The 26,132-nt window shown below is 38.0% G+C and overlaps 2 protein-coding genes across 6 annotated transcripts; one reads left to right on the top strand and one right to left on the bottom strand.

The window, feature by feature from the left end:
* Positions 1-699: 699 nt before the first annotated feature.
* On the bottom strand, positions 700-6,368 carry cunh4orf33 (chromosome unknown C4orf33 homolog). 3 transcript variants are annotated; one of them, XM_005944854.1, is made up of 6 exons: positions 6,254-6,368; positions 5,543-5,736; positions 3,147-3,207; positions 2,996-3,047; positions 2,717-2,916; positions 700-1,388 (listed from the first exon to the last, which is right to left on the bottom strand). In XM_005944854.1, exons 2-6 carry the CDS (start codon positions 5,721-5,723, stop codon positions 1,292-1,294), a joined length of 591 nt encoding a protein of 196 aa, XP_005944916.1. In that variant the 5' UTR covers positions 5,724-5,736; positions 6,254-6,368; the 3' UTR covers positions 700-1,291. The 3 variants fall into 3 exon arrangements, with proteins under 3 accessions (XP_005944916.1, XP_005944917.1, XP_005944915.1); XM_005944855.2 differs by lacking the exon at positions 6,254-6,368 and adding an exon at positions 6,070-6,238; XM_005944853.3 differs by lacking the exon at positions 6,254-6,368 and adding an exon at positions 5,817-6,028.
* sclt1 (sodium channel and clathrin linker 1) lies at positions 6,291-24,691 on the top strand. 3 transcript variants are annotated; one of them, XM_005944851.3, is made up of 22 exons: positions 6,291-6,463; positions 6,872-6,919; positions 7,152-7,219; positions 8,370-8,422; positions 8,570-8,642; positions 8,908-8,963; positions 9,365-9,500; positions 11,389-11,511; positions 11,700-11,765; positions 12,495-12,565; positions 13,034-13,124; positions 14,477-14,568; positions 14,775-14,952; positions 15,105-15,203; positions 17,372-17,443; positions 17,580-17,654; positions 17,796-17,938; positions 18,052-18,244; positions 18,675-18,871; positions 20,357-20,435; positions 21,013-21,108; positions 21,276-22,625. In XM_005944851.3, exons 2-22 carry the CDS (start codon positions 6,886-6,888, stop codon positions 21,333-21,335), a joined length of 2,055 nt encoding a protein of 684 aa, XP_005944913.1. In that variant the 5' UTR covers positions 6,291-6,463; positions 6,872-6,885; the 3' UTR covers positions 21,336-22,625. The 3 variants fall into 3 exon arrangements, with proteins under 3 accessions (XP_005944913.1, XP_042069063.1, XP_014196410.1); XM_042213129.1 differs by lacking the exon at positions 8,370-8,422 and having other exon boundaries at positions 6,351-6,463; positions 21,276-24,691; XM_014340924.2 differs by lacking the exons at positions 6,291-6,463; positions 6,872-6,919 and adding an exon at positions 7,531-7,646 and having other exon boundaries at positions 7,174-7,219; positions 21,276-24,690.
* The last annotated feature ends 1,441 nt before the right edge of the window (positions 24,692-26,132 follow it).

The following is a 26,132-nucleotide window of genomic DNA, read 5'->3' as shown; positions in this document are numbered from 1 at the left end:
CCAGTCAGTGATCTGAAAGGAGTCTCTGATAAATATGCAGGCTCTATAAGGAGCTGCAGTGGGGGCAAGAGGGACTGACTTGGGGGTCATGGAGAGAACACAGAGATCTGTAAGTCCCCAATCACCGTTTGTGTGTGTCAGTGTATGTCGGAGATCTGAAGGTCTGTGATCTCCACTTCAGAAAGTGGGTGGAAAAGTGAGTTAGTGGGTCTTTGATATATATACTCACTGACTTTTTTAAGTACAGGTACAGATGCATATCTAATGCAACCCTATACAAAGTAAATTCCTCTGTACTTAATAAAGAGATAAAATTGCTTAATATTTCACCCTTTCTTGTGTTTTGATATGGTGAAAAAACATGATTTTTATAATATTAATGCAAACAGTAGTAGAGTTGACAGTGGTTTCACAGGTATACCTAATAATGTGGCTAGTGAGTGTATATATGAGAGTAATAAATTCATCAGCTATTAATTATGAATATTTATCTGCCACTAAGATCCATATCATACAGCCGTTTTATGTAAGAAGGGAACTGGGTATTCATATTGGTAAAGTTACTGGAGCAGTTTAAAGTTTTGGGAAGAAGTCAGAAATTAAACCATCTAGCCACATAAATGGCATCTATACATGAGGACGACACTGATCTTCATATCTAACCCCCAGGCAAAAGGTGAAAAAGATTATACCACAAAATGTCAGATAATTATTTTAATATACAGACATGGGAATGAAACATAATCAAACATCAGACATAAAATGAAAGTGACATCAATCACAGAAAAAGGACAGCAGCAGTATGTAAAAAGATGTCATTATAAAGGACATTAATCATAGTAATGGAATGACAATAAAGACAAACCCAAAAGAATGCACATTTTCTTTTTTTTTCCTTTTTTTTAATATCAGTGTCTCAACATTTAGGGTTTAGAATCACGAGGAATTGCAAGGAATTATCCCACTGAAGTCAAACACTTAAGCTGTGCGCTTTCCTCCACTGTACAAGTGTTGTAGGTCACGCTCTGCTCAGGCAATTTGTGGCGACGTCCAATATCTTGCAGTGCAGGTTTGTGTGCTTGCACAGATGTGTGTGAAGACTAACGCAATCTGACAAGCTGATAACATATTTCATGCCATATCGTTTGACATCATTAACTAATAAAGATTGATTGCCCTTTGTTCCCTGTCAGAGAGTGTTTATCCTATTGCCCTGCTGCTGTTTTAGAGGATTTTTGTGGATATGTGTCTGCAAGAATGAAACAGGCAAAGAGGAGTGTTTCTGAGAAGCTTAAGGCTTTCCAAGCCATAGATCAGATGGTGGTTGGACCCAACCCTCTCCCATGATGCTCTGCAGGCGAAAATCTTTGAAATACTCTAGCCGGTGACTAGAAGACAGAAAGATAAATTTAATATATTATGCATAAAGTAGTGAAATACACATTTATATACATGTAATTTGAAATGACAAAGTTGACTAATGTGACTCTAAAAGGTACAGATTGTGGATTGGACATAAGTACCATTTGATCTACACCTGTTTTACAACTTAAAGGCGCAGTATGCAAAATCTCATCACTAGATGTCAGTAGACTGCAGTTTCCTGTTTCCTTAACCCTCCCAATTCAAGTGCATTATTTATGTTTGCTGTAGGACAAACATGTTTTAATTTGTTTTTGCACGCGCAATATTTTAAAATATTTGGATAATATCAAAAAAAAAGAAATTTGCCAAATATTTTTGCAGTATTTTAGGTTTTTAAAACCCAAGATACCTCAAAAATTCTGGCTGCAGACTACCGTTTAACAAGTTTGAGTGTAGGCTGTCAGTCCGCTGTTTACCTCAGTTTTCAATATGCTGAGTGTCCTAGTCTATTTAACCTGGTGGAGGCTGTAAAACTTTGTGAAAGGAGTGTTATATGAGTCAGTGAACTTTCAGTGAACTTTTCTCTTGGTAAGTGGTGCTGTTGTTGCCAGTTAGCTGCTGTAACCGGCATTAGTGAAACTTGCTTTGAAGTGGATCTAACATTGTTGGACAGATAGCAAATGAACTGTCATACAATATGAGAATGTAATCAACTGGGAAAGCATAATATTAGCTTATAAGGAGAATAACCAGAATAAATAAGCATGTTTATGCATGTTTTGTGTGTTAGAGCACTGATTTCAGTTCGTGAAATGAGACTTCAGTTGAGGACGAAAACAATCAGGTGGAAATGAGGGAGGAGAGAACAGTGGTGAAGAAGGCAGATGAAGAGGAGGAGAAAGCGATAATGAAAATATACATTTGCAAATGTTAAATAGTCCTATGGAGTTTGAAAGAGCTATTTATGACATTTGAATTAATAGTAATACCATGAATATGGACAGTCTCTAGCCACGTATATAACATGTTATTAGGTGGAACGCGATTTCTATCTTGGCTGCTGTTTTCAAGATGTTGCCATGGCTTCCATAAACTGGCGGCCTCTCCTATTTATTTTGTATGTATTTTATGAATATTTTAATGAATTAGTGTAAAATTCTTTTTTCTTTTAAATTTCTTACAAAATGACTTACTGTACCTTTAAAAGAATATACAAAAAAAAGGTGTGATTTTGCACATGAACCTCTTTTTTCTGTCTCAGTGCCTCACGACAGCACCACTATAACATAAAATGTCTGTGCACATGACCTATGGCACATCAAACTTCACTTGTAGAAGTCAGCATACTCACAAGTTAGGCATTTGTCCTTCGGCTATCTCCTCCTTGGGGATGGGATAAAGAGCCTCATATATACGATTCTCTCCTGAGCCGTGGATCGCGTAGGAGTTCATCTTGTTGACATTGGGAGGGAAGTATGTCCAAGGGATGAGAGCCTCACCTGTCCATCTGTCTCCAGTGATCTTGGTGTTAAATACCATGGGAAGCTGTTGCTGGAGAGAGAAATCAAAAATGTAAGAAATATCCCATAAACCCAAAAAAAACCTACGAATACCTCCATACGCAGCCTACCAGGAATGCTTGGCCGGCTCCTGAAAGTAGTAATATCAGGTGTTGTCCATGTCTAAAGTAAAAACACAGGGAAGACGTGTCATTGTTCCACTGTTTATAAACATATGGCTATATATACATGGGCAGAGCAAGAGCTCAGCTTGGTACTCACGGACAAAACTCGACTTCCAGGTAATTTTCTGTAGTACTATCAAGGAAGAAGGTCTCTACAACTGATGAGATATGGAAAAATGAAGATAAGACTTTTAATCTCACATTAATAAACTGCTTTAACTGTCTTATTAACCTTATCAGCACTTATTTAAAAAAAAAAAAGACCAAAAAGTAATAATTAAATTATTCAGGTCATTCATTTTTGACTCAGACTTTAACAGTAACATGCAAAAATAACAATTACATAAACTTTTAAATACAATTATGTGAGCAGCACACTCACTAACCTAGAAGCATGCTCTTTATCTACCTAGATCATAATGGGGTTGGTTTCCAATCTATTAAGTAACATTAATGAGACCAAATATGTGGGGCTCATTAAACGGAAATCGAACTTACTTGAGGTCAATTAGAACCAATTGTTATTACTCAGCCTCATTGTGAGGTTTAATTGCTGTGTCGCCATAATAATGATAATGCAGTTACTGTAATGATCCCATAAACAGACAGTCTCTAGTCTCTTCAGCCACAGTAGACTTTATTCATATTATTTCAGCTTGCCAAAGGGCCTAAAATTGCATCCTAGGGACTAAATTACATAATCATAACTGATGGTTCCGTAACTACGGCTACAACAAGCATGGGGACCATAAAAGTAACACATGTACAATACTACAATCTATTACAATAAGCCATAAATGTGACCTTTTTAAAGATAATGAATTTCCGTTGGAATCAGCCTTATGAAGTCTGGAGCTTGTCGGTTATATAATTGCTGTTTCTCATTTGTTAATTATAAGCGTTTAAAAGAATTGTGCTACAATTAGGGAAAGGTCTCTGAAATATTACGCTTCAGCTAGCAGCTGGTTAGCTTTTGTATATAGCAGTTTAATATGAGATGGGCCAAATGGGAACAGATTAAACAAATAAAACATAACATGTTAATTTGTGAGTTTTAGAGGCGCTGGTAAGCAGGTTTGTTTTCCAAACTGAGGTTAAAGAAAATAAGATAACAGTTTCATGGGACTAGTTTCATGTTGTATGAGTATATATGAAATTCATCAATATTCTAATTTAATATAATATGAATAATCATACTGTGCATATATATAACAGAATGCATTTTCCTGTCAATAACAAACATTTAAAAACAGTTGAAATTATGAAACCCAATTAAGCGATTAAAAGGGGATTCTATTTTACATTAATAATTTGCAAATAGGGCTACCTTTGATACATAAACAAATTAAGGGCGTAAGGCTAAAGGTATTTTATAACATATATATATTTTATAATAGGGCTGGGTATCGTCACTGATTTCTATAACTGTTTCAATTCCGATTCACAAGGTCCCGATTCGATTCAATTTTGACTCAGTCAGAAATATTATAATTCTGATCATTTATCAGTACATATCCATATTTTTATATCTATGTAGGCAATAAAAGCAAAGCTGACACTTGTGAGACTTCATCAGAGGTGTAAGAATCACAGTAAATGCCTTTGTGTCAAAGTAACTGAGGATAAAACACAGAAAAACATGAAGGAGATTTTCATGGGGTGGCTTTTTATAGCAGATAACCACCTTAAAAATATTCTGCAGTAGAACAAAAATGGAAGAAAACCACAAATCAGCATATAAACATTACCTGATGCTATTGAGGTGAAGCAGAGCAAAGTTACAGAGGTTTTATTAGAGACAGAGCTAAGCGTTTTGTAATGTATTGACAGCAGGTCTTGTCAGAGGTCTTGGAAGAAAAAAAAAACCAGTGGCCGATAGCACTGTAAACAACGATAGACTGATGTGTAATAAGCAAGCGAATAATTCAGAAAATAGAGATTTGTGATGGTAAACTGTTCTTAATGTACACTGAGAGAGGGAGCTGTGCAGGAAGTGTAATTTTATTGTGGTGGAAACAAAACAACTAAGGTAAGATATTTTTCAAACATGAAGCATAGTTTTGATCTTCTTTTGCTGCTGGTTCTGTGAATTTCGGTTGGAGTGACGAAACCGACAGCTTCAGAATCTGTGAGATGTCGACTTTCAGCACCCGACGACATGTCTGTGTGGACGACCCGATGGTCACGCTTTGTGTTTACATCTTTATGCAGAATCTTTTTACTGGCTCTTTTAACCGTTTGCTGTTTTACCTGTTTGGCGGTTGTTGAAATAGTTTTGTGAGCTTTAAGCTGACATTCTGGCATTTCTGATAAAAAAAATATTTATATTTAAAAATTCAGGATATCATGAATTCATATCACATTATTTGAACTAAAATCGATTTGGTTTTTTTTGTTTGTTTGTTTTTTGCATGGACTAAACCCCTAAAAGCTTGTGTCTTGTGTTAAAAGAAAGGTTGCATGGCTATGGAAGCAACAGACCAATCTACCCACCTTCATAATTCCACAGTCCAGGGAAGGCCTGGCTTGGGGGCCCTGCAGGAGCAGCCGGGTCATTGAAGAATGGACCAGACACCTCCACCTTCAGGCCTCCTAACCCAGGAGAGAAGGTGATTTTGAGGGGGTCATGATTTACAGGGTTGCTGTCCCAAGTGTGTTCGATGTCAAACTGCATTTGCGTGCGAGGACTGAAAGAAAGAAAATCACTCAGTCTTAAAATCTGCTGTGTGAGCAGCGACACAGGGAACAAAAAAGCTACAAAACTTACAGAGATTCACAGCATAGCAGAATGTGGAAAAGTGTTATAAACTGCAGTACACGAGTCACCCCCATGTTTGTTTTCACTGGCTACAGGACAAGAGTGCTCCGAGTGCGCGTGTAATTTCTTTAAATACTCTGCGTTTCACCCTTTGATTCACCCGCAGTTTGTTATCAAATTGTGTAAAACAGAATAATGTTATCAGTAACAAGACAGTAAAATCATTTTCCTGGTAAAGCAAACGTCCGAGGATTACACTTACTTGATAAGATCTGAGATTAAAACGACAAGCAGAGGACGATATTTTCCAACTCTATGCTGTTTACGTTTTCATGCAATATGTGGTTACATCTGTATGGAAATGTCTATCCAGCAATTTTTAAACCACTATTTGTGACACATTCTAACCATAATCTCTTTTCACGTGATGACGTTATATATCATACCTTAACAAACAACCGAATTCAAACTGTTATATATGCAGAGTTGGCATTATTGACTTCCAAATGTACATCTGCTTCCTGATTTTTATTTTTTTAAAAGGAACATCCTTTCGCGTTTCTTGTACAGGCGGAATGACTTTACGGTTGCACAGCTTCTTTTCCATTGGTCCCCGTTTGTTTACTTCAAAACAAGAGGCGGAAACGAGGATTGAAGTAAAAACATCTATTATGAATTTAAAATTTCAATGCGATGCATTTGCGTATTTTTTTAAGCGCATCCTGTCTCGGAAAATGTGTTTGGTGTTTTGTTGAAGAGATCAAAACATTGAGTTGTTTTGATGAGCTTAGCCGAGATTGATTAGCTGCTTTAGCTAACACGAGCTGCACAAATTTACTACAGGTAGCTAGCTAGTTTGTAGTGAACGTTTCTAGCGGCTTTGTGTCATCTTTACCTGAATTAGTACATTCTTAAACGACAGTTTTCTCTTCGTGTTCCGAAACGTTAACTTGAAAAGAACCCCTAGATTAGTGGTGCCAGGTTTGACAGGCTTTAAGTGTTCGTCTTTAGTTTTGGTAGTGGTGGTCGTTTTTGCCAGTGCAAATTCTTTTGCTTCTCTTTAGACGACATCGTAAGCATGGAGGCAGAACTGGAGTTTTTGCGTGATCAAGGTGAGACGAAACTTGGAAACGACATGCATATTTTTCTGTTACGCCGTCTAGTCCATCAGTTTTTGACACTGTTCTATGTTAATTTATTTTTTAAGCCATAGGTGGTCCCTGTATAAAAATCAATCAATTATATGGCGTGCATTTTTTGGATGTTTACAGTCTTCTGCTTGTGATGATCACTAGAACATCTATGCTTTTTTGTGTAAGTGTCCTCGTTTTTGTGTCATTTCAGTCCGCAGGCTAAATTCTGCTCTCAGCCAGTATCAATATGGGCACGGTGCTCTGTCCACATCTTCTCAGGTACGAAGACATAAGATAAAATGGGATATGATAACTCTTTATTGTCATTGCACAGTCATACTTGGTACTATAGTACAATGAAATTAGAAACCGTCCCATTTCGGCACTAAGCACAACACAACACAGTAGACTTCAAAGTGGATTTTTAAAAAGTGCAAAAAAAGTATGACTTAATAAATTAAAGAATGAATGTTTATTGCACATTATTGCCAGTACAGAGAGATCACCAATCAGGTCAGATGTTAGCATTGATTAGGGCTATTGCCCTGTTGTAAAAGCTGTCCTTGAGTCTGTTTTTTCCGTGGCCTCAGCAACCTGAATCTCCTCCCAGATGGGAGGCAGATTAAACACCCGGTGTCCTGGGTGTGTGAAATCCTGTAGGATGCTGCATACCCTCTTGAGGCAGCAAGTGCTAAACTTCAGGAATGTAAGAGGATGTCCAGTGATTTTTGGGGCCATATTTAATGACCCTTTGAAGTGCCTTTTTGTGTGCCATTGTGCAGCTAGAGAACCATACAGAGATGCAGTAGGTCACCACACTTTGAATGGAGCAACTGTAGAAGATGATCAGCAGCTCCCACTTAAGGTCCATTTTTCTGAGGGTTCTCAGAAAATTGAGATGCTGTTGGGTCTGCTTTATAACCTCCGAGGTGTTTGAGGTCCATTGGAGTACTGTGTCTATGTGGACACCCAGGAACTTGAAGCTGGATACCATTTCCACGCACTCCCCATTGATGCTGATGGGCTGCAGCTCAGACTTCTTTCTTCTAAAGTTGACTATAGCTGTTTTGTTTTGGTGGTATTGAGGCCCATATTGTTGTCCGCACACCTGTCTGACAGCCTCTCAAACTCAGCTCTGTATGCTGTCTCATTGCCCCCAGAGATGTGCCCCACCACAGTGGTATCATCTATGAACTTATTTACTGCATTGTCTGGGTGGGTACTGACATAGTCATGTGTGTGTACAGTAGAATGATCTTCAACTTAAAAACTTATGCTAGTTTAGCTCATCTAAAATTAATCAAGTATTTGGCATCTTCAATAAAAAAAAAATTGTGATTGTTTTTTTTTTTTTGAACTGAGAAAAGTAAGTTTTTGATACAATTAACTACTGCTAGCCCTCACCCCTTACATGCCTTATGTTTGTTAGGTTGAGGAGGAAAGACGCACTGAGTCTCCTGTGCCCTGGATCTCAGATAGAGGGTCAGTTCATCAGTTTCATACCACTTTGTAGACACGTTAGAGACACAGCATTCACTAGAGATTCAGCAAGACAGAGTTATGGTGAATAAAAAATTAAAAAAAAAAATTTTCCCCCCAGTACTGAAACATCATTTGTCTGTGTTGCAGTATAATGGCTCCTCTGATAGCTGAGTATGATCGGCACATGGAAGAAATGACTGAACAGCTGCAGAGATATCAGGTAAATCAACAAAACAACATCCTGAAATAATAAAACATCCTTCATCTGAAATGTTCGAATACACAGGCGTCTGGTGGTGGGTGCTTGATGAAGTGATGTGATTTATAGATTTAAGTCCTTGAAATCTATTAAACTGATAATTCAGAAGTCAAAGACTTTGATAGCGGTAGCTGGGAAATAAATATCTTAATCCTGAGATTTCTTGGTCATCTGATGCATTAAATATGTCGGGATGTTATCAGTGACTCTCAGTGTTCACGTACAGACACAGATGACGGACGTCAAATTGAAGTTGGAGAGGGTTGTCAAGGAAAATGAAAGGTAAAAAAAATATAAATCCACTCATGTTAATATGTAATAAGTTGGTTGCACAACAGAACATGACAAATGTACTAATATTTTCAATAAGTTAAACCTGTCATAAGATATGGCATTATTCAGTATTGTGTGTGAATTTGTTACTTGAATTATTTTACATTCAGTGGCTGATTGATTTTCTATGACCTACCACAAATCAGGCTGCTGTAATTAGTGCGCTCATTTGTCTAGTAATTAGAGCTTTGATTAGAATTCTGGCATCTTGACCATTTGCATTCCAGCTAAATAATTAACCTTATGAAGGTTGTTCTATTTTATTTAGCACTTAAAACTATGCATGCTGTTAATGTATTTATTTATTTATTTTTATGACATAACATCTTAAGTCTGAATACTTTTTCCAGGCTTCATGCAGAGCTGAGAGAGTCTGTTGAGAAGCAGCTTCATGCCCTGCCCACAGCTTCAGGAGTCGAGGGCAGCACATTGGAAGAAGATGCGGTCATCAAAAATCTCCAAGAACAGGTCCAGCTGTCTGAACAGGTCTGCATAAATGTCCGTTTGATATGTCTAAACATTTGTAGATTAAGACACACTTTTTTTCTTCTTTTTTTTTTTATATAAGAAACACATCGTGTGTGGGGCCTTTCTAGCCTGTGTGTATATCCATCAGCCTGGAGTTTGAAGTCACACATCCATAGGTCTTTTCTGCACTCTTCTGTTCTTAAACACCAGGAATTAGAAGCTGACAGAGTTTTTCAGTATGCTGAAATTTCTACATGTGTTTTCCAAAACTTGAAAGCAAGCACATGGTGTCAAGAAATGCCAATATTTTAAGGAAGGAATTCTTATTTAACTTTAGAAAAGGGAATCATCTTAAACTGTAAAGTGTATTAATCTAATTTTGCAACTCGCTCAACCCTGAACATTTGTAGAATTCTTGCTATAAAAAGGAAAGAATTTAGAAAATTCATCCTAACTGTGTTACAGAAGTTTATTCAGTTGCGTCGTACTTGCTGTTTCTTCTATTTTTCAGTCCATTTCAGCTTGATGTGGCTTAAGTCTTTACAGACCTTGTGTCATTAGAAAGACTCCTTGTAGGTCTTTGCTTCAAAGGTTATCTTGCTATAAACTGAATCTGTGACTATCCAACCTGTCTTCCTTTAATACCTGGCTTTTTCTCTTTATCCTGATAAGATTTGACAGTACTGCTTATCAGAGTAGGGTGTAGTCTTAATCATGTATCCAAGGTTGTAGTAACAGATTGGTCCAGTAAGGTTAATTGTGATCATTTAAGTTCTTTTCTGCATGAAAGCTGTAAGTTAACAAATTCCTTAATTCCTGAAATTTGTTTGTGACCATCCCCCCGGGTCCAAGTGTAGCCTAATTCGCAGTGTGGTTGTAAGCAATCTAAGATCAAAAGAAACTACATTTTTAGAGCTACAGTGTTTAGTTGATTGTTTGATTAAATGCTAAATGGGAAGTTAATCGGCACCAATTTGCAGGTATCCGTAAAAAACTCTTACTTCTTAGCTGATGCTTTTTCAGCGTCAGGGTATGCCAGTTTTTGTTTTTGTTTTGCCTACTGTATGAGAGCTACAAAGATGTATTAGGGTTTTGTCTGTTCATTCACTGACCAACTAAAAGCCATATTCGCCTCGGATACAGGTTAAACTAAATATTCAGGTGATCGACTTAAAAATGTAATATTATAACAATAATAAAGCTTTTTCTTTTTTTTGTTAAGTAGCACTCAGAATAAATTTTTAATGTTTGTGAAGCTGAAATGTATTAATGGATATGTTTATTTTGTATGGACACTAAAACCGCAACAGGGCCTTGGCTGAGCTGAAGTGCAGCTGGAATTTAGCTGGATGCTGTGAACATTCATCGTGACTGGAAGTTAGATCAGACAATCAATATTATTTTGATCTCTGTGGATTCAGTGGAGAGCACAAGGAAACAGCCACTCTGGCTTTGTCAGAATTGCTTTCTGACAGTTAAACATTTGTACCGTCTGTGTATTCTTTTTTTTTTTTTTTTACATATGCAACATTGGGAAATGATACATAATTCTTTTTGAGTAGTGAGTTCACACGTTTGCACTAATAACTGAAGACAGCAAAGCCTTTCCCAGCGGCTCCACACACTCTTTTAATGAAGCTGTCATTTTTGCACTTTTTAATAATTCTGAACAAAACCCAGGTCATTTTTTGGATTCAGTGGTGATTTGTTATCCCGCTAACAAGATGCAACACACGTTATTTAGAAACCATTAGTCGTCTTTGAGGGAGAAGAGTTGTTTTTTGTGTCTGGAGTAATGATCTCTTGTGAATGCAGAAAGATGTTTTGTATTCTTCTTCCAACTCCTAGTAAGAAAGTTAACTCTGTGTCAAAATGTGGGTGGATATTGTTTGCTGTATGTGTTCAGGAGCGGATGCAGGCCATGGAACTGTGGCAGACCACAGCCCAGGAGCTGGATCGCCTCCAGCAGGTCTACCAGAAGACAATCTCTGAAGGACAAATCCATGACTCCCAGAGACAGCAGCTCAAGGTTCAGTATTCTGAAATGGAAATTCAAAGCCAGAACTTGATTAGAACAATAACCTCTCACCGCTAGATGGCGCTATTATCATTGTAATCAAGTTAATTAGAGCACTTTGGCCTTAGTTAATGTGGGATATAAGGATGAGGTAATTACTGTTAGTTAACTTGACATGAATGCCCCTTTTTTCATCACAGGATCAGCTTGTTCACTTTCAGCAGCACACATACAAACTCCAAGCGGCCAATCAGAAACTGGAATCGGTAAGTGACGGTTAATTAAAAGTGTGTTAAATTGCTGCCTCCCAATTAGCCACATTATTGAAATGTTATGCACTTCTCTGAAATTGACCCTGCTCTAATAATTAATCTTTTAACTAAGCGAATTGGTTTTCTAAATCACTCCTGTAGTCACCCAGAACTGTCAGGCTGTATAATTGACTGTCAGCTCACCTGGTAATCCTCTAACTAGATTCTTTTTAAGTCGTACTCTCTGCTCTCCCTCTGCCGCTCTCTCTCTATCCTACAGTCACAGATAATTCAGCACTAGAGATTATTTATTTATTTAGAGACACGACTGACCTGTATTTGGGCTTAACCTTGCTCGGAGATTAAGGAGTACAAAATATTGTGGATTTTTTTTATTCACACAAAAACTTGTGAACGCACATACACACACGCCAGGTGCTTGGTCACAATACAATGTATAAAGAGATTGTATAGTAATACTATATCCCTCTAATGCATTTTTAATGGGAAGGCAAACTTTAGGCTCTCCCCCCTCTGACTGTTCATGCAAGCAGCCTGTTTCTTTCACAGCATGGAGAGTGACTGGCTTTGTAGTAATCACTGACAGAGACACCTCGGGGTTTAATGTAAAAGGACACTGAAAAATGTATTAGAGACAAGGTTGATTTGGATGTTGTTAATGTTGGAGCTGTGTTTGCAATCATGCCACACAAATGGCAGTCGTGTCTCTCTTGCCACACACAGACAAACCAGCAGTTCCTGAAGACAGTGACAGAGCAGAGCACGGAGATGGAGGAGCTACACAGCCAGCTCAGGTAACAGGCTACTGGCTGCCATCAGAGGTCATGTTCTGTTAGTGTGTAACTACTACACAACATGCTACACTGGACTGAAAATCACCTTCTCCCATGTCCTGTAACTTTGTGTAAATTGAAGTTGTTTCATAAATGGAGGTTATATTTGAGGAAGAGCAGTGTGAAGTAAAAGTCTCAAAGTGTCCAATAACACGACATCTCTACCCCTGAGTTCTTTTAAGTCTTAAAGTTTAAATGTATGTTTTAAGCTGTGAGCTTGATATTTGCCAAAAAGACATCTTTTCAACTGACATTTAGCAAAAATGAAGAAAATGAGGTTTTTTTTGTTTTGTTTTCTCTTGTTTTGTTTTTTTAATTGTCCAAATATATTTTTCAGTAACCCAGACAGGCTGCTATAAATTCTAGCTGACAGTTAGTTTGCTATTTAATTTGTGTGGGTTTTTTTCTCCTTTCTCTGTCCTTATGTAGGCAAGCCAAAGCTGAATTGAGGACAGCCACAGCCAAAGTGGATGAAATGACCAAGCTGTTGCAGAATCTCCAGGAACAGATGCAGAGACGGGTTAGAAAAAAAGAAAATATAAATACATATATTTGCCTAATTCATGAATATTCATGAAAAAAGACCAATACTTTACTTGTTTCAGGAGCATGAAAGGACTCTTGATTTGATCAGTTATAGTTGAGATGCTGAAAATATTGCACTCTGCATAGTTTTTTTTTTCTTAATCCCTCAAACTAAAGCTGGAATTCTGCATTTTGTACTTTTTTCCCTTTTTTTTCAACATAAGTTGTGTGTGACTAGTTAAAAAATGTCAGCCTATCTGTTTTAATAATCTGAAATTAGATTCCTGCATACTTACAACTCTATTTTGAAAGACAGATACAGTTATGGCCCTACGTTTAGACAGTGTGTCTTTGCTTTGATTTTAAATTTTAAATCAAACGCTGCAGACTTTCAGCTTTAATTCAAGGCTTTTAAAAAAAGTACTGCAATAACTGTTTGAACTGAATTACTGACAATTTTATATATAGTTGCACAAATGTCTAATGCCTGATTATTACATGAAAAGTTAAGTTAATTCCAACTGTTGAACTTGAAGAATAGCATCTAACCAAGTCAAGAGGATTCTCAAACAGGTACATAGGCATGTCACTGTCAAAGTCTATGATCAAGAGGAAGACTGTAAATACAGAGGGTTTACAATAAGCTGCAGACAACTGGTTACACTAAAGTATAGGAAGCCCACATTAGTCTAAGAAAACATTTAAAAGAGCCTGCTAGGTTCTGAAAATAATGTTTAGACAGATGAAACTAAGATTAACTTGCGCCAGAATGATGAAAGGGTAAAGTATGACGGAGGGGAAAAAAACGCCTCATGAGCAGAAGCATCTCTCAAACACCGTGGAAACTTGATCACAAGTGAGTTAGGGATGTTGTTATTGCTGATACAGTGTTGAATGAATAGAGAAATCCTCTTTCTGGATCGTGCTTCACTGTGCTAATGGATAAGGATACAAAGCCCACTGCGAAAGTAACAAAAATTGAGTGTTCTTTAATGGCCTAGTCAGTCACTTGATCTCAACCCAACAAAGTTACTGATGAAAAAACAGAAAATAACATAAACTGAAGGCAGCTGCAGCAAGGGCCTAGCAGAGCATCTCAAGGGAGGAAATGCAGCATTTGATAATGTCCATGAATATTGACTTCAGATGGTCATTAACTCCAAATGATTTTCACTCAAGTACAAAAAAACCCTCCATTTTTTTAAATTTAAAATTGTTAGTTTATCCAATGACTTTACTAAAGTGTAATTCAGTCACATCTTGATCTTTTTGGATGGAGACAAAATTTAAAAAAAAATGGTGTCCTTGTCCCAAACTCTGGACCTAACTGTATGCATATGTGTTTAGGAAGAAGACATGGGTGAAGCACGGGGCCGTGAACATGCAGCAGACAGACGACTGCAGCAGCTTCAGGCAGCCCTGAGCCAGCTGGAGACCAGGTCAGCCCATGTTAAACTGTTGGCTTTCACTTGCTGGCTGTCAGCTAAGATGGAACAGTGGTTGAGATTAGGAAAGCACTGCCAGCGTATTGATCTAATAGAAAGTCATGGAATTTTACATCAGTGCTTCAGTGTTTATGGGGTCAAGCAATAGTTTTCTGACTTTCTTTCTGCTGCTGGGTATCCTTTCTTTTCTGCAATCCCAGGCTAAAAGCTGCATCACAGGAGGCAGAGGCAGTTCGCAGAGAACAAACTGTGTGGGAGCGAAAGGTGGGGGAACTCCAGGCACGTTGCACCACTCTCGAAGAGGAGAAGTATGAAGCCCTGTCTAAAGTTCGAGAGAGCGTTCAAGTGGCCGAAGAAGCCACATTGCACAAAGACCAGGTAAATGCAGTTACTTTGGACCTTTCAGTGTTTTATCGCGTTTGTTTTAAATGGCAGAGTCGTCTTTTTGACATATTCGACTGCATCTTCTAAATAGTTTTCAGATCTCTCCTCAATTGCCTATTTGTATCTGCCTTTACTTTTCACTTCAGGCCCTGTTAAGAGAGAAGCAGAAAACAGAAGAGCTGGAAAAGACAAAGGAAGCAATCAAGCAGTTGATCTATGATGCTGCAGTCCGCACCAAGAAGGAGGTACACTGTTACTAAATGGCTAGATGAATGCTTCTCCTAAAAATACACTCATGTAATTTGATTCGTGTGTGACTAAAGTCTGCTTTGAAGCAAGTCGCATCATTACTTAAAAGCAATAGATGACATCAGGGTATTTGCTGCCAAATCTGTATGCTTTCTTTCGAAAATGGCAATTCTGAAAATTAAAGAAAACCAAAGTTTTTGATTCATAATTAGTTTTACAAGGAGAAGTGCAACCTCCAACTGTACCTTGTGCTTAGCCATACTTTTTTTTTTTTTTTTTAACATATGAGGCACTAAGCTGAAAGCAAAGCCCTGCTCTTTACCCTGTGTAACCCTGGAGACATGGTGATTAATGCTCTGTTAATGGATCTTTTTCATCAAGGCCTTCAACTGTTTAATCCTATTAATGTAAAATGGTATGACTGAAGCACTAGCTGTCATCTTAGTCTCTTGCTGGCCCTCAACATGGGATGATATTCTAGAGATTAAATGTTGATGCTTTTAGACTTTTTCCAAATCACGGGGCTTTGCCTTTATCATGCCTTTGCTTACCTAGCTTACCGGTAATTTTGTCATTGAAGACAGTTTAAGTTTAAATATTTTAGTCAAAGTGGGTCAATGTTTTGTTTTTTTTTTTACCTTAATCTACTCTGTCCCTCATTCTCATTTAAGGCAGTTCAGTCTTAAGATAAGGTCATGTAATGAAGAATTACTTACAGTTGAGAGTCAGACCTCAGACTTACCTGAAGGCATGAGAGCCACTCGAACTGATGAGTGTGAGGGAAGAAATTTTCAAAAATGGAGGCCAAAGATTACAATTAAACTGTATTCACAGTCAGCTTGCATGTAATCTGTTTTTTGACAGTTTGCAGTATTGTTTTTATGTGTCTTTAATATACAAGTGCATTATATACTTGCATCAGGAAGGATGTGTATGCAGGTGACACAAAGAAATGTCCATAGTTTAAGGCTATTGTTCTTGATTATGTAGTGAAGAATATCAGTTTAACAAAAGCAAGCAGGTAACACAAAAGTAAACAATGGCCTGATGGTCCTTTAAATGTCTGTGAAGAAGAAAATGCTTTTGATAATTTTCACTTTAACTTTCTCACTTGAGATTTTGATGGGGATGGCATTTGTATTTAATACTTTTAGTGACTTGTCAGGAAGTAAGGCTGTGATGACTTAGCAAGATTTTTAAGTCATCCAGCCAAGTGATCGGAGCTTATGAGCTGTGTGAGGTGTCTGTCCTTCCACACTGGAAAGGAATCGCTACTCTTTCAAGAGTATTGGTCAGATTGTAGTGAAACTTATCAATCATCACTTAATGGGTCTTCACCTCCCACTGCGCTCAAGATCACTTTTATTATTTGTTTTTTTAATTTTTGAATTGTTATGGATTGTGAGCCAGATGAGATACTATATCACTCATGTTCAGGTTACCAGCAACACTACTGTGTCTGGTAGCCAGTCTCTCTGTATGTTATCATGGCGAAATGTTGTCTTTGAAACATCTACTTTAGCAATAAATGCCACAAGGACATTTTTGAGGACGACATATTTTTCAAGGTAGCTGCGTCCAAGAACTCACTATACTGCCTTTGTAGCTGCTGTGATCACATGCAAGATTTAGCATATTCACTGAATTACAAGGAAAGCACATAATATCATAGTAGCGGCAACACTATAAAGTGTAATTAAGAATTTGCAGCGATTGCTCCTTTTTTGGTTGCTATAGTTATTGTTTTTTCTGTTTGTTTTATGACCTTTGTCTCATTATTATCTGTTGTTTCATATATACATAAATCAAGTCAGTAAATACATCACTATGTTGCTGCTTGATGTTTATTTTCATCTTGACTTTTTATGGTTTCAATCTTCAGCAAATCTAGTTTGATTTCAGTGTACTAATGTATATGACTATATTGTTCACGCATTGACACTTCTTCCTTAAGTTACCAAGTGTGCTATTGAAAAGTTAAAATAGGAGTAGTCAAAGCAAAAGTCTAAACACAGACTGCTTTTCCTTATATCTGCACTTAACTCAGATGGTTAAGTTCAGGAGTTAAGCCTTTTTGTGACCATTAAAAGTCACTCTAAGGGGAAGGAAAAGCAAAGGAGCTAAACTCCCCATATTTGAGCTTTATGACTTTATCTTTTAACAGGTGGGAAATGTTCGCAAACAGTGCAATGTTCAAATCCACCGTATGGCAGAGGAGCTGTCTGCACTGCAGCTGGTAAGAAATTGTCCAACTAAGAGGGCAAACTCATTTCAAAATCACCATAAATCCTTTTATAGCGTCTACCTGTCCACTCATTTCTGTCTCCTACCAACATTTTTTCCTGTCTCCTCGTCTTTCCGACTCTGTCTAGGAGTGTTCAGATAAAGAGTCTCAGATTGAAAGGTCCCTACGAGAGAGAAAAGCTGTAGAGGAGGAGCTGGAGAAGGTATCTGAATTTATCAGGGGGAATGCAAGAAAGACACTGCAAAAAGTTGTTCCAGTGTTTTGATGATGTTTGATTATGTGGTTTTGTGAATGTGCTGAGGCACTGCTGATCATTTTAATAGTCTGCTGTGTTTCGTGTCAGGTATATAAGGAAGGCAGGGCAGAGCCAGAGTTCAGGAAGATTGATGCCCTTCATCAGAGGTGTCTAGATGCTGAGAGGCAGAGGGAAGACATAAGTCTCACTCTGCAAAGCACGCAGAACAAACTTAAAACGATGGAGATGGAGTAAGTGCACTATAGATTTGCTCTTCGTTATTTGATCCGTAAGTATTCTGCGCATCAGGTTTAGTGCTCTGCTTTTACTTTGCCCATTATTTCTTCCAATCTTTTACCCGTAGGTATAGCGAGGAGCTGTCACGATGCCAGGAAGAAGTGCGACGCCTGCAGAGCTCTCTGGCTTCAGCCCGCAATGACTGCATCGATGTCAGCGAAGAGCGGCTGCAACTGCAGCAGGAGAACTTTCAGCTCCGCAAGGAGATGGATGAGTTGCGCAAAGCCACCCTGCAAGTCCAGAATAAGGCCAAGCAACAGGTAAATGGGAAGGATGGGAATCGATAATGATTAATAATCCAAATTTGGGAAATTTGGGCTTCCTATGGGTCTTGGAGTTCCCACAATGCATTCTAATAATAACGATAAGAAATTGCAACCCTGCCTAATAAATTACCGCATTTAAGTAAAAAAGAAAATTAAGAGTTAATTAATTAAGTTTTTCTAGCCTCATGACATTGTCTGGGATAATTTCTGAGGTATGTGTAAAATCTGTGAAATGGTCCTTTAAATAAAGTGGAATAATAAAGTGTTATATTTTTGATTAACTGCTGAAAAGCCATTGTCAGTAGTAGGATAGCTAGATATATAGCATAAAACAGGGTTTACACACAAGTGATAATGTACCATTACATAATTTATATGACCATTTAAAAAGAGTTTGAAACTTTATATAACCTCATCCCTTCAGGTATCTAAGTTGGAGCAAGAGTACAGCTTAAAGGAGCAAGAACTGGATGCACGAGTGAGGGAGCTGGAGGAAAGCAGTCGAAGTTCTAGCGCTGATCTCACTCGACTTCTTACAGCTCAGCAGAAAAGTACACAGCGATGGAAGGAAGAGGCCAAGAACCTGGTCCATGCATTTGAGACTAAAATCACGACCCTTAAGTAAGACTTTTGAAATTGTATTTTTAAGATTACTAATGCAAGGACAGAAGGGCACAAAACGAAATGTGCTTTTAAACTAAAGGGTTACAACTTCACAACTTAAATGTCAGATGACTTACAAGAAAACATGACTTTGTACAGGACTCTGTCCAGTCCTGTACAAAACAAAGTACACTCTTATTGATTCAATAGGAAATAAAAGGGAAATAGCAGCCACGTGCTGGTTGTCAAGTACACTTGATTAACTGATCAGCAAGTGTGACCACCTATATAAAAGCAGACATTTGGTCAGGTTGGTGGTCAGGTGTGCCTTAACATAATATAAGGAGTGGATGCCTTGGCAAGTTCACCTGAGCTCAAACCATCAGAAAAATTGGAATTTAAAAAAAAAAAAGAAGAAATAAAAAGTAACACAAGAGCTACAGCTCAAACTCTGCAGGCCCTAGTTACCATGGCACATGTTAAAGTTCATGAGAATATAATTAGAAATAGAATGAAAAAGTAGTGCTTGTTTGTTAAGGTTTCCTGAAGAAAGCCTCTTCCGTGGACACTTCTAGGACTGTGTATTCCTGTGAAACCTTTTTTCACATGACTAACTTACAAACTCTTCTACACTGACAACTGTGAGTGTGACTTGACTGGGTAATTACTATGTGCTTGTGCACCTCAGGAGTTGTTGCCTGACACTCTTTCATTCCTCACACAAAACTAAAGCGATTAGTTCCCATAATGCTTTAGGGTGTTGAGGTATATTACCTATATTTGTTTACATTTTAGCATGGTTCAATGAAAATTAGGTATTCTTCCACTTTTATATAGATGTACTGACATCTGTTACAGAATTCCTGTGTCACTAACATTTTAAAAGATATTTGCAAGCAACTATTTGATAAATAGCAGTAAATCTGCTTAAAATGTGAGAGAAACAAACACAGGTGTAACATCCTGTGAGGCATAGGTCATGCTGAATTTAAAACTGTGCATTCTTTGTGTTCAGCATTGGCAGAGTTATGACTCAGATGGGAGCTTGAGTACCTTAATTGCTTCCATGAACTGTAGGTCATTGCTGGTGCCGCTATTGACCACGCTGATAAATGGGCCAAATGGGCAGGTCGAAACTCAATAACTGAGCTAAAGTTGGTTTCGAAACATCGGTGTGCAGCTGACCCTTTCACCTTACACAGCATACTTTGCCTGTATCTCTGGCTGCTTCTGCTGTAGAAAAATTTGAAACAGTGGGTTGTTTTAAAAATGAAAAAGAATGAAATTGGAAAAAGAAATATTTAATACAGCAGTCTACAAAATGAAATAAAAAGTTTTAATTAAATGTAAAGAAATATTCTCAGTCTGACACTTTACAGTTTTATCTGTAACCGTGAAACAAAGTTTAAGTAACAGATACATTTCAACAGCAGCTGAAACAAAAGTTGACTTGGCCCTCACTGACAGATGGTTGGACTCGTCTTTTTAAAATGTTCATTTCAGGGCTGAGCTGAATCGACAGAAGCAGCGTTCACGTGAGCTGGAGGCGCAGCTTCAAACTGACCATGACACAATTTCTGAGGTTTGAGCGACACACAAACACACACTAGAGATTATTGTAAGAGAAAAATGAAACTGGCCATTTCTCAAATAATTCTTGTATTATATGTGAATGACTTTGTCTTTTTCTTTAAGCCTGTTAATAGGTGTTAGCCTCTGCAGATGTCAGGCCTTCGCAGCAGCTAAGAAAAATGTCAGCGCTCTTTAACAACTCAGTGATTCTAGAAGTTCTAGGAGTTTATGTTGTAGAATTTGCTTTCATCTTATGAGCTCAAACCTGATGTTTGAGAGCAGTTTTTCTCACATAATGCACAGATGCAGCAAGAATAATTTAAAGAATGTACCATGAACTGAAACAGCTTGGGTTTGTTCAGAAACAAATGAATTGCACTGATGTTGTCAAGATTTTGCATATTTTTAAAATGCAAAGCTTGCATCTGTGAACAGCAGCCTGAAAACAAGTGTGTCTGCGGTAATGGAAAATGATAATTCCACCATATGTTCCTTGGTACTTTAGTACTTAAAAAAAGCAAAAGGTTTAACACTGAGACATTTGTGTTTTACTCCATGTGTAACTAATTGATACATGTTTTGTGCAGTATGAGAAGCAGCTAGCGGAGTATCAAGAGAAGACTAGTCGTCTCCAGAGACGGCTGACGCAAGCGGAACAAAGGGCAACTACTGCTTCACAGCAGGTATGGGTAACTAATCTAGTGTGCTGGTCCCTGTGATGGGCTGCCATCGTGAGAGTCGTGCTAGGAGAAATGTGTTTTTACTATCCCTTTGTTGTCTGATTGAAAACTGATATTATTTGTGGTTGTGCTCGTTTCATTTTACTTTTTGTTTTGTTTTTTTCTAATAGCTGAATAGGTTGCAATCTCAGCGAAGAAAAACAGCCTCGGTGGATCTAGAGCATGTCTAATGTGGTACAAGAAAGCACTGCTTTCATGTTTTCCATTCTTTTTGTGTACCAATGCTATATGAAAAATGAATTTTTCATTTTGTTATAAAAAATAAAACTAATTTAAAATAATCTTTTTTGTGTGGGTGTGGCGGATTTATTAATACTTACATTTTTGTGTCTTAAAATGGCTGTGGTCATGTGTTAAAGTGTTGATACTTTAATATTGAGGCTTTTTTTTCCCTCAGATTTGACTCGTTTTTTTAATGCATATTGTTTTTATGTTCCACTAACTATTTAAATAAAAAGTGAAGCGCTTTCTTTAAAATAACTTCCTGGATGTGTTTCAAGATGGGTACCGAGTAGCAAAAGTTGTTTAGAGAAGGACTTTGGTGGCGCCACAGGCTGTATGTAAAGTGATCAGATCCCATTTCAGTTCAGTTTAATTTGTATAGCACCAAATCACAACAGTCCCACGAGGCGCTTCATATTGTAGGCATAAATGTAAGAAACCGTACATTTTATGGTTTTATGCAGTAGCCTTTGTGCACTTGTGTATTTCCTTTGTCTTCTATAATAAGGGTTAGCTGTTATATCAGTTGCTCCCCCGTCCATCAATTATAGGGACATGCCCAGAGATTTGCCAAACCTCAGCTGTGAGAAATTAATATACCGACAAAGATTACTGATTGATTGAATGAAATGTCCAGTCCCAAATTGTCTTCATGGGCTCACAAGTCACTATTATAATTGCATCTGCAGATATTAAATGACAACTCCTTAGGGCAATTTTACAGATGAAATACAAATTCTAATTCCTTCTCAGCAACATATAGATGAGGGGAAAAAGATAACCTAATACATTATCTCAAAAGTGTGTGGACTTCATATCAGTAATTATACAAATATTATATAAACTGTAGTAGAAGTTGCATTTACATTTATCTGTTAAATATTCTGTTTTGCACCCACATATGAATCAAAGCCACTCAAATGTTTCTTGATCTCAGAAACCTTTGGTGTAAAACACATCAAGGGCACAGTTAACATAACCAATAAAACAAACAAGACGCACTCTGAGAGAGGAAACTTCTGCCAAGTCAGCTCACTCTGGGCAGTATTTACTTTTAAGGGATTAGTATTATATTTTTTATATATTCATTTTGTTTTCTTTGTTCTTTTTAAAAATACTTTAACATTTTTGTAGTGCATTAAAAATCGGATAAAAGTAGCATGACAGATAGACATGTACAAGTAGGTCATGGATAATAGTTATTAATTTGTAAGTAACTGGACATAAATAAGTTAAACTTATTATAATATATAAAGTACATTTCTAAGTAACTAACTAGATATCTCTTTCTCTTGAAAATACTTTTTTTAAAGATCTAACACATTTTGAGGTCAACTTGGAAGAAGGGCAGATATGAAATGTAAAAGTGAGATCAGAGGTCTGGATGCAAACTATAATGTGATACTTAGAATCCACATATACCAATCATCATTTTGTAAATGTTGCAATACAAATTTTTAATTTTAAGGATAGTTTTAAGTGGTCATTACATTACAAATCATTTTCTTTATGTTGACAATACACAACACAGAATCGTAGTTTCTAGGTTATACAGCTTTTTGTCAATTTCCAATGAGTAACTCAATGAATTAACCTTGAAGACCTTGGTGGTTGAATCAGAAACAAAATACTTTATTAATCCCAGATGAAATTTTGTAAGCCAAATTTTAATGGACTGTTAACATGACTACACTATGCCCCTGCAAGGTTTTATCAGAATTCACTAAAATGCTACCAGAAACATAACCTACTTGGCAGATAGGTTCATGGCAATAACTTTAGTGGTGCATACATAGGCAGGTTGGCTATTTCTTCCTGCATTCTACTAAACAAAGCTGTTTTGGCTGCGGAGTCACATTTAGCACTCTATCAGACACGCCAGCTTTCTTTCAGGAAATTAATGTTTATAGGAGAATATACATGGATACAAAAAGGTATTCAAGAAATGCCCTATAGTTACCCCATGTTGATGAAGCACTTCTAATGAGTAACACACGTGTTTACTATGCTGTCTCATGGTACCTCCAAAGATATTCTTATCTTGGGAAGCACAGAGGATGTCCAGGTTGTAATGCGTAGCACTCTTATGCAGGCTATTGTAAAACAGCAGCATTGTTTCTGATTTGTAATTGCGTATCCTTCGTGCCTCTGTGTTTGTTTTTGTGTGAAAGTACTCCTGGATGACAGCATTATCCGTGCGTGTGCAGTAGCATCTTCATGCTTTGTAGTTCAAGCAGAGGGTGGACAAATTGCTAAGACAGCTGATCCTCTCCAAACATTGGTAAAGGCTATAAAAAAAGAATAGATTGATCTTTAATTTGGCTCTAAGTGATTCTTGTCTTAGTAGTAAAGGCTTGTATACTTTTTAAATGCAGATGTGCTTTGATTCACATTGACTCTACCCTTAAATGCTAAACAGCAGCTCTCCCTAGTGGCTACAAAAAAAAAACAAAATTGCAAAATATATCCATTTTCAAAGTTCACTGAGTTCAGTAGTTGATGTAATGGAACAGTTCTGTAGTAACAGTGTTCTGTCTTTTTATTAATTTCCAATACATTCTTAATTTTCTGTCTGCTCACATTGTCCCCACTGTCTTCTGTTCCAATCTATTTCTTATTTTCCATCCTTTATTACCTTCTCTCCAGGATGATTGGCTCACATGCCAAAGAAACTGGTTATACCTAGGTATCTTTTTGGCTGCAGACATCAAGAGGCAACTGCCTGCTGAGTCAAATATGTTTCTCAAGGTTGGGAAGTCCTGGAAAGAGATTGTGGCTAAAGTTAATAAGATACCCAATGACCTTAAAGCAGCCACACAGTGTGGTATTTTACCAAACAGAATGCATAGAAATTAGGCATAGGCATGTTAATGATAAGAGAAAGAAACATGAAAACATATGCATTTATGCAAGTGAATATATTGAGACAGCACACATGCCTTGTTGATATCCCAAACAGATCTGTTGGCGACTGTTTAGTGGAAAATGCTCTTTTAATGAGCTACAGAAGTGTCTAGAAGCTTACCTGGAGTCCAAGAGCATCATCTTTCCCAGGATATTCTGCACACATCATTTGTTTGTTACACACGACAACAGCAGACCTTTACAAAGTACTCTTTTTATATTATTGAAACATTTTCAAACAGCATCTTTTTTGTTTTTACAATCCCATTTCCAAAAGTATCAAGAGGTTGTGTAAAATGCAAATAAAAACTGATCTTTGTTTATCCTGAGAATTTTTTCTATTTTTATGAGAAAATTAGCACATTTTGAATTTTATTGCAGGAACATGGCTCCAAAAAGTTGAGACCAAGGTAACAAAAAGCTGGGAAAGTAAGTAGTACTAAAATAATATAAAGTATAAAAAATAGCATCTTTATTTTCTCAGAAGTAAAGAAGTAAATGGAGGAGTCAGCTGAACAGCAAGAACAAGATCCGGGCTATCAACACCTATGCCCTGCCTGTGATCAGGTACCCTGCTGGGATAATAAGCTTGCCAAAGGAGGAGATAAAAGCCACTGACATATTCAATTCAATTTTATTTATATAGTGCCAAATCACAACAAAAGTCGCCTCAAGGAAACACAAGGAAGCTCCTGACCATGCATGGATGGTTTCACCCCAGGTCCAGCACTCTGAGGCTGTATGCTAAGTGGAAGGAAGGAGGCTGGGGACTAGTGAGTTTCAGGACCACAGTCCAGGATGAGGCAACATCCACAAATGCATCAGGAAGATGGCTCCAACCAACTGTGTGCTCAGTGAATATCCCAGGCAGCAGAAATCCAAGAAAGAGGAGGAACCATCATGGAAGGACATGGTATGTATCGCCGGCAGATAGAGGAGGTGGCTGATATCCAGACATCCTTCCGGTAGCTGGATGAAGCTGGACTGAAAGACAGCACAGAGGTACTAATCATGACAGCACATTAGCAAGCTCTGAGCCCAAGATCCATCTACCACACTAGGCAAGACCTCAGGTGCAGCCTGTGTAAAGATGCCCCTGAGCACATAACAGCAGGGTGCAAGATGATAGCAGGCAAGCTATACATGGAACACCATATCCAAGTGGCCGGCATAGTATACAGGAACATCTCTGACAAGTATGGACTGGAAGTCCCGAGGTCAAAATGGGAGATGCCTCCAAAGGTGGTGGAGAATGACCGAACTAAGATCCTGTGGGACTTCCAGATACAAACGGACAAAATAGTGGTGGCTAACCAACCAGATATAGTGGTGGTAGACAAGCGGAAGATGAAAGCCGTAGTGACTGATGTAGCGATACTGAATGACAGCAACATCAGGAAGAAGGAACACGAGAAGCTGGAGAAGTACCAAGGGCTCAGAGAAGAGCTCGAGAGGATGTGGAGGGTGAAGGTAACGGTGGTCCCCGTGGTAATCGGAGCACTCGGTGCGGTGACTCCCAAGCTAGGCGAGTGGCTCCAGCAGATCCCAGAAACAGAGACCCTCAAACTTCCAGGCCTCTGGTAGAGGACCCAAGCTTGAAGGTAGACTGAACAATCAGCCGAGAGTGCAAGACCAGACTGACCAACCTGTGCACTGCCTGGATTGATTACAAGAAGGCCTATGACTCAATGCCCCACATATGGATCCTGGAATGCCTAGAACTATAAAAGATCAACAGGACCCTAAAAGAGCCTTCATCAGGAACTCAATGGGGATGTGGCGCATGACACTAGATGCCAACTTCAAAGCCCATAGCACATGTCACCATCAGGTGCGGGATC

This window comes from Haplochromis burtoni, unplaced genomic scaffold, assembly GCF_018398535.1.
Source record: "Haplochromis burtoni strain Fernald_Lab_line unplaced genomic scaffold, NCSU_Asbu1 Contig_421, whole genome shotgun sequence".
Taxonomy (NCBI): domain Eukaryota; kingdom Metazoa; phylum Chordata; class Actinopteri; order Cichliformes; family Cichlidae; genus Haplochromis; species Haplochromis burtoni.
The sequence above is the reverse complement of the archived record's forward strand: the minus strand, read 5'-3'. Positions and strand labels throughout refer to the sequence as shown.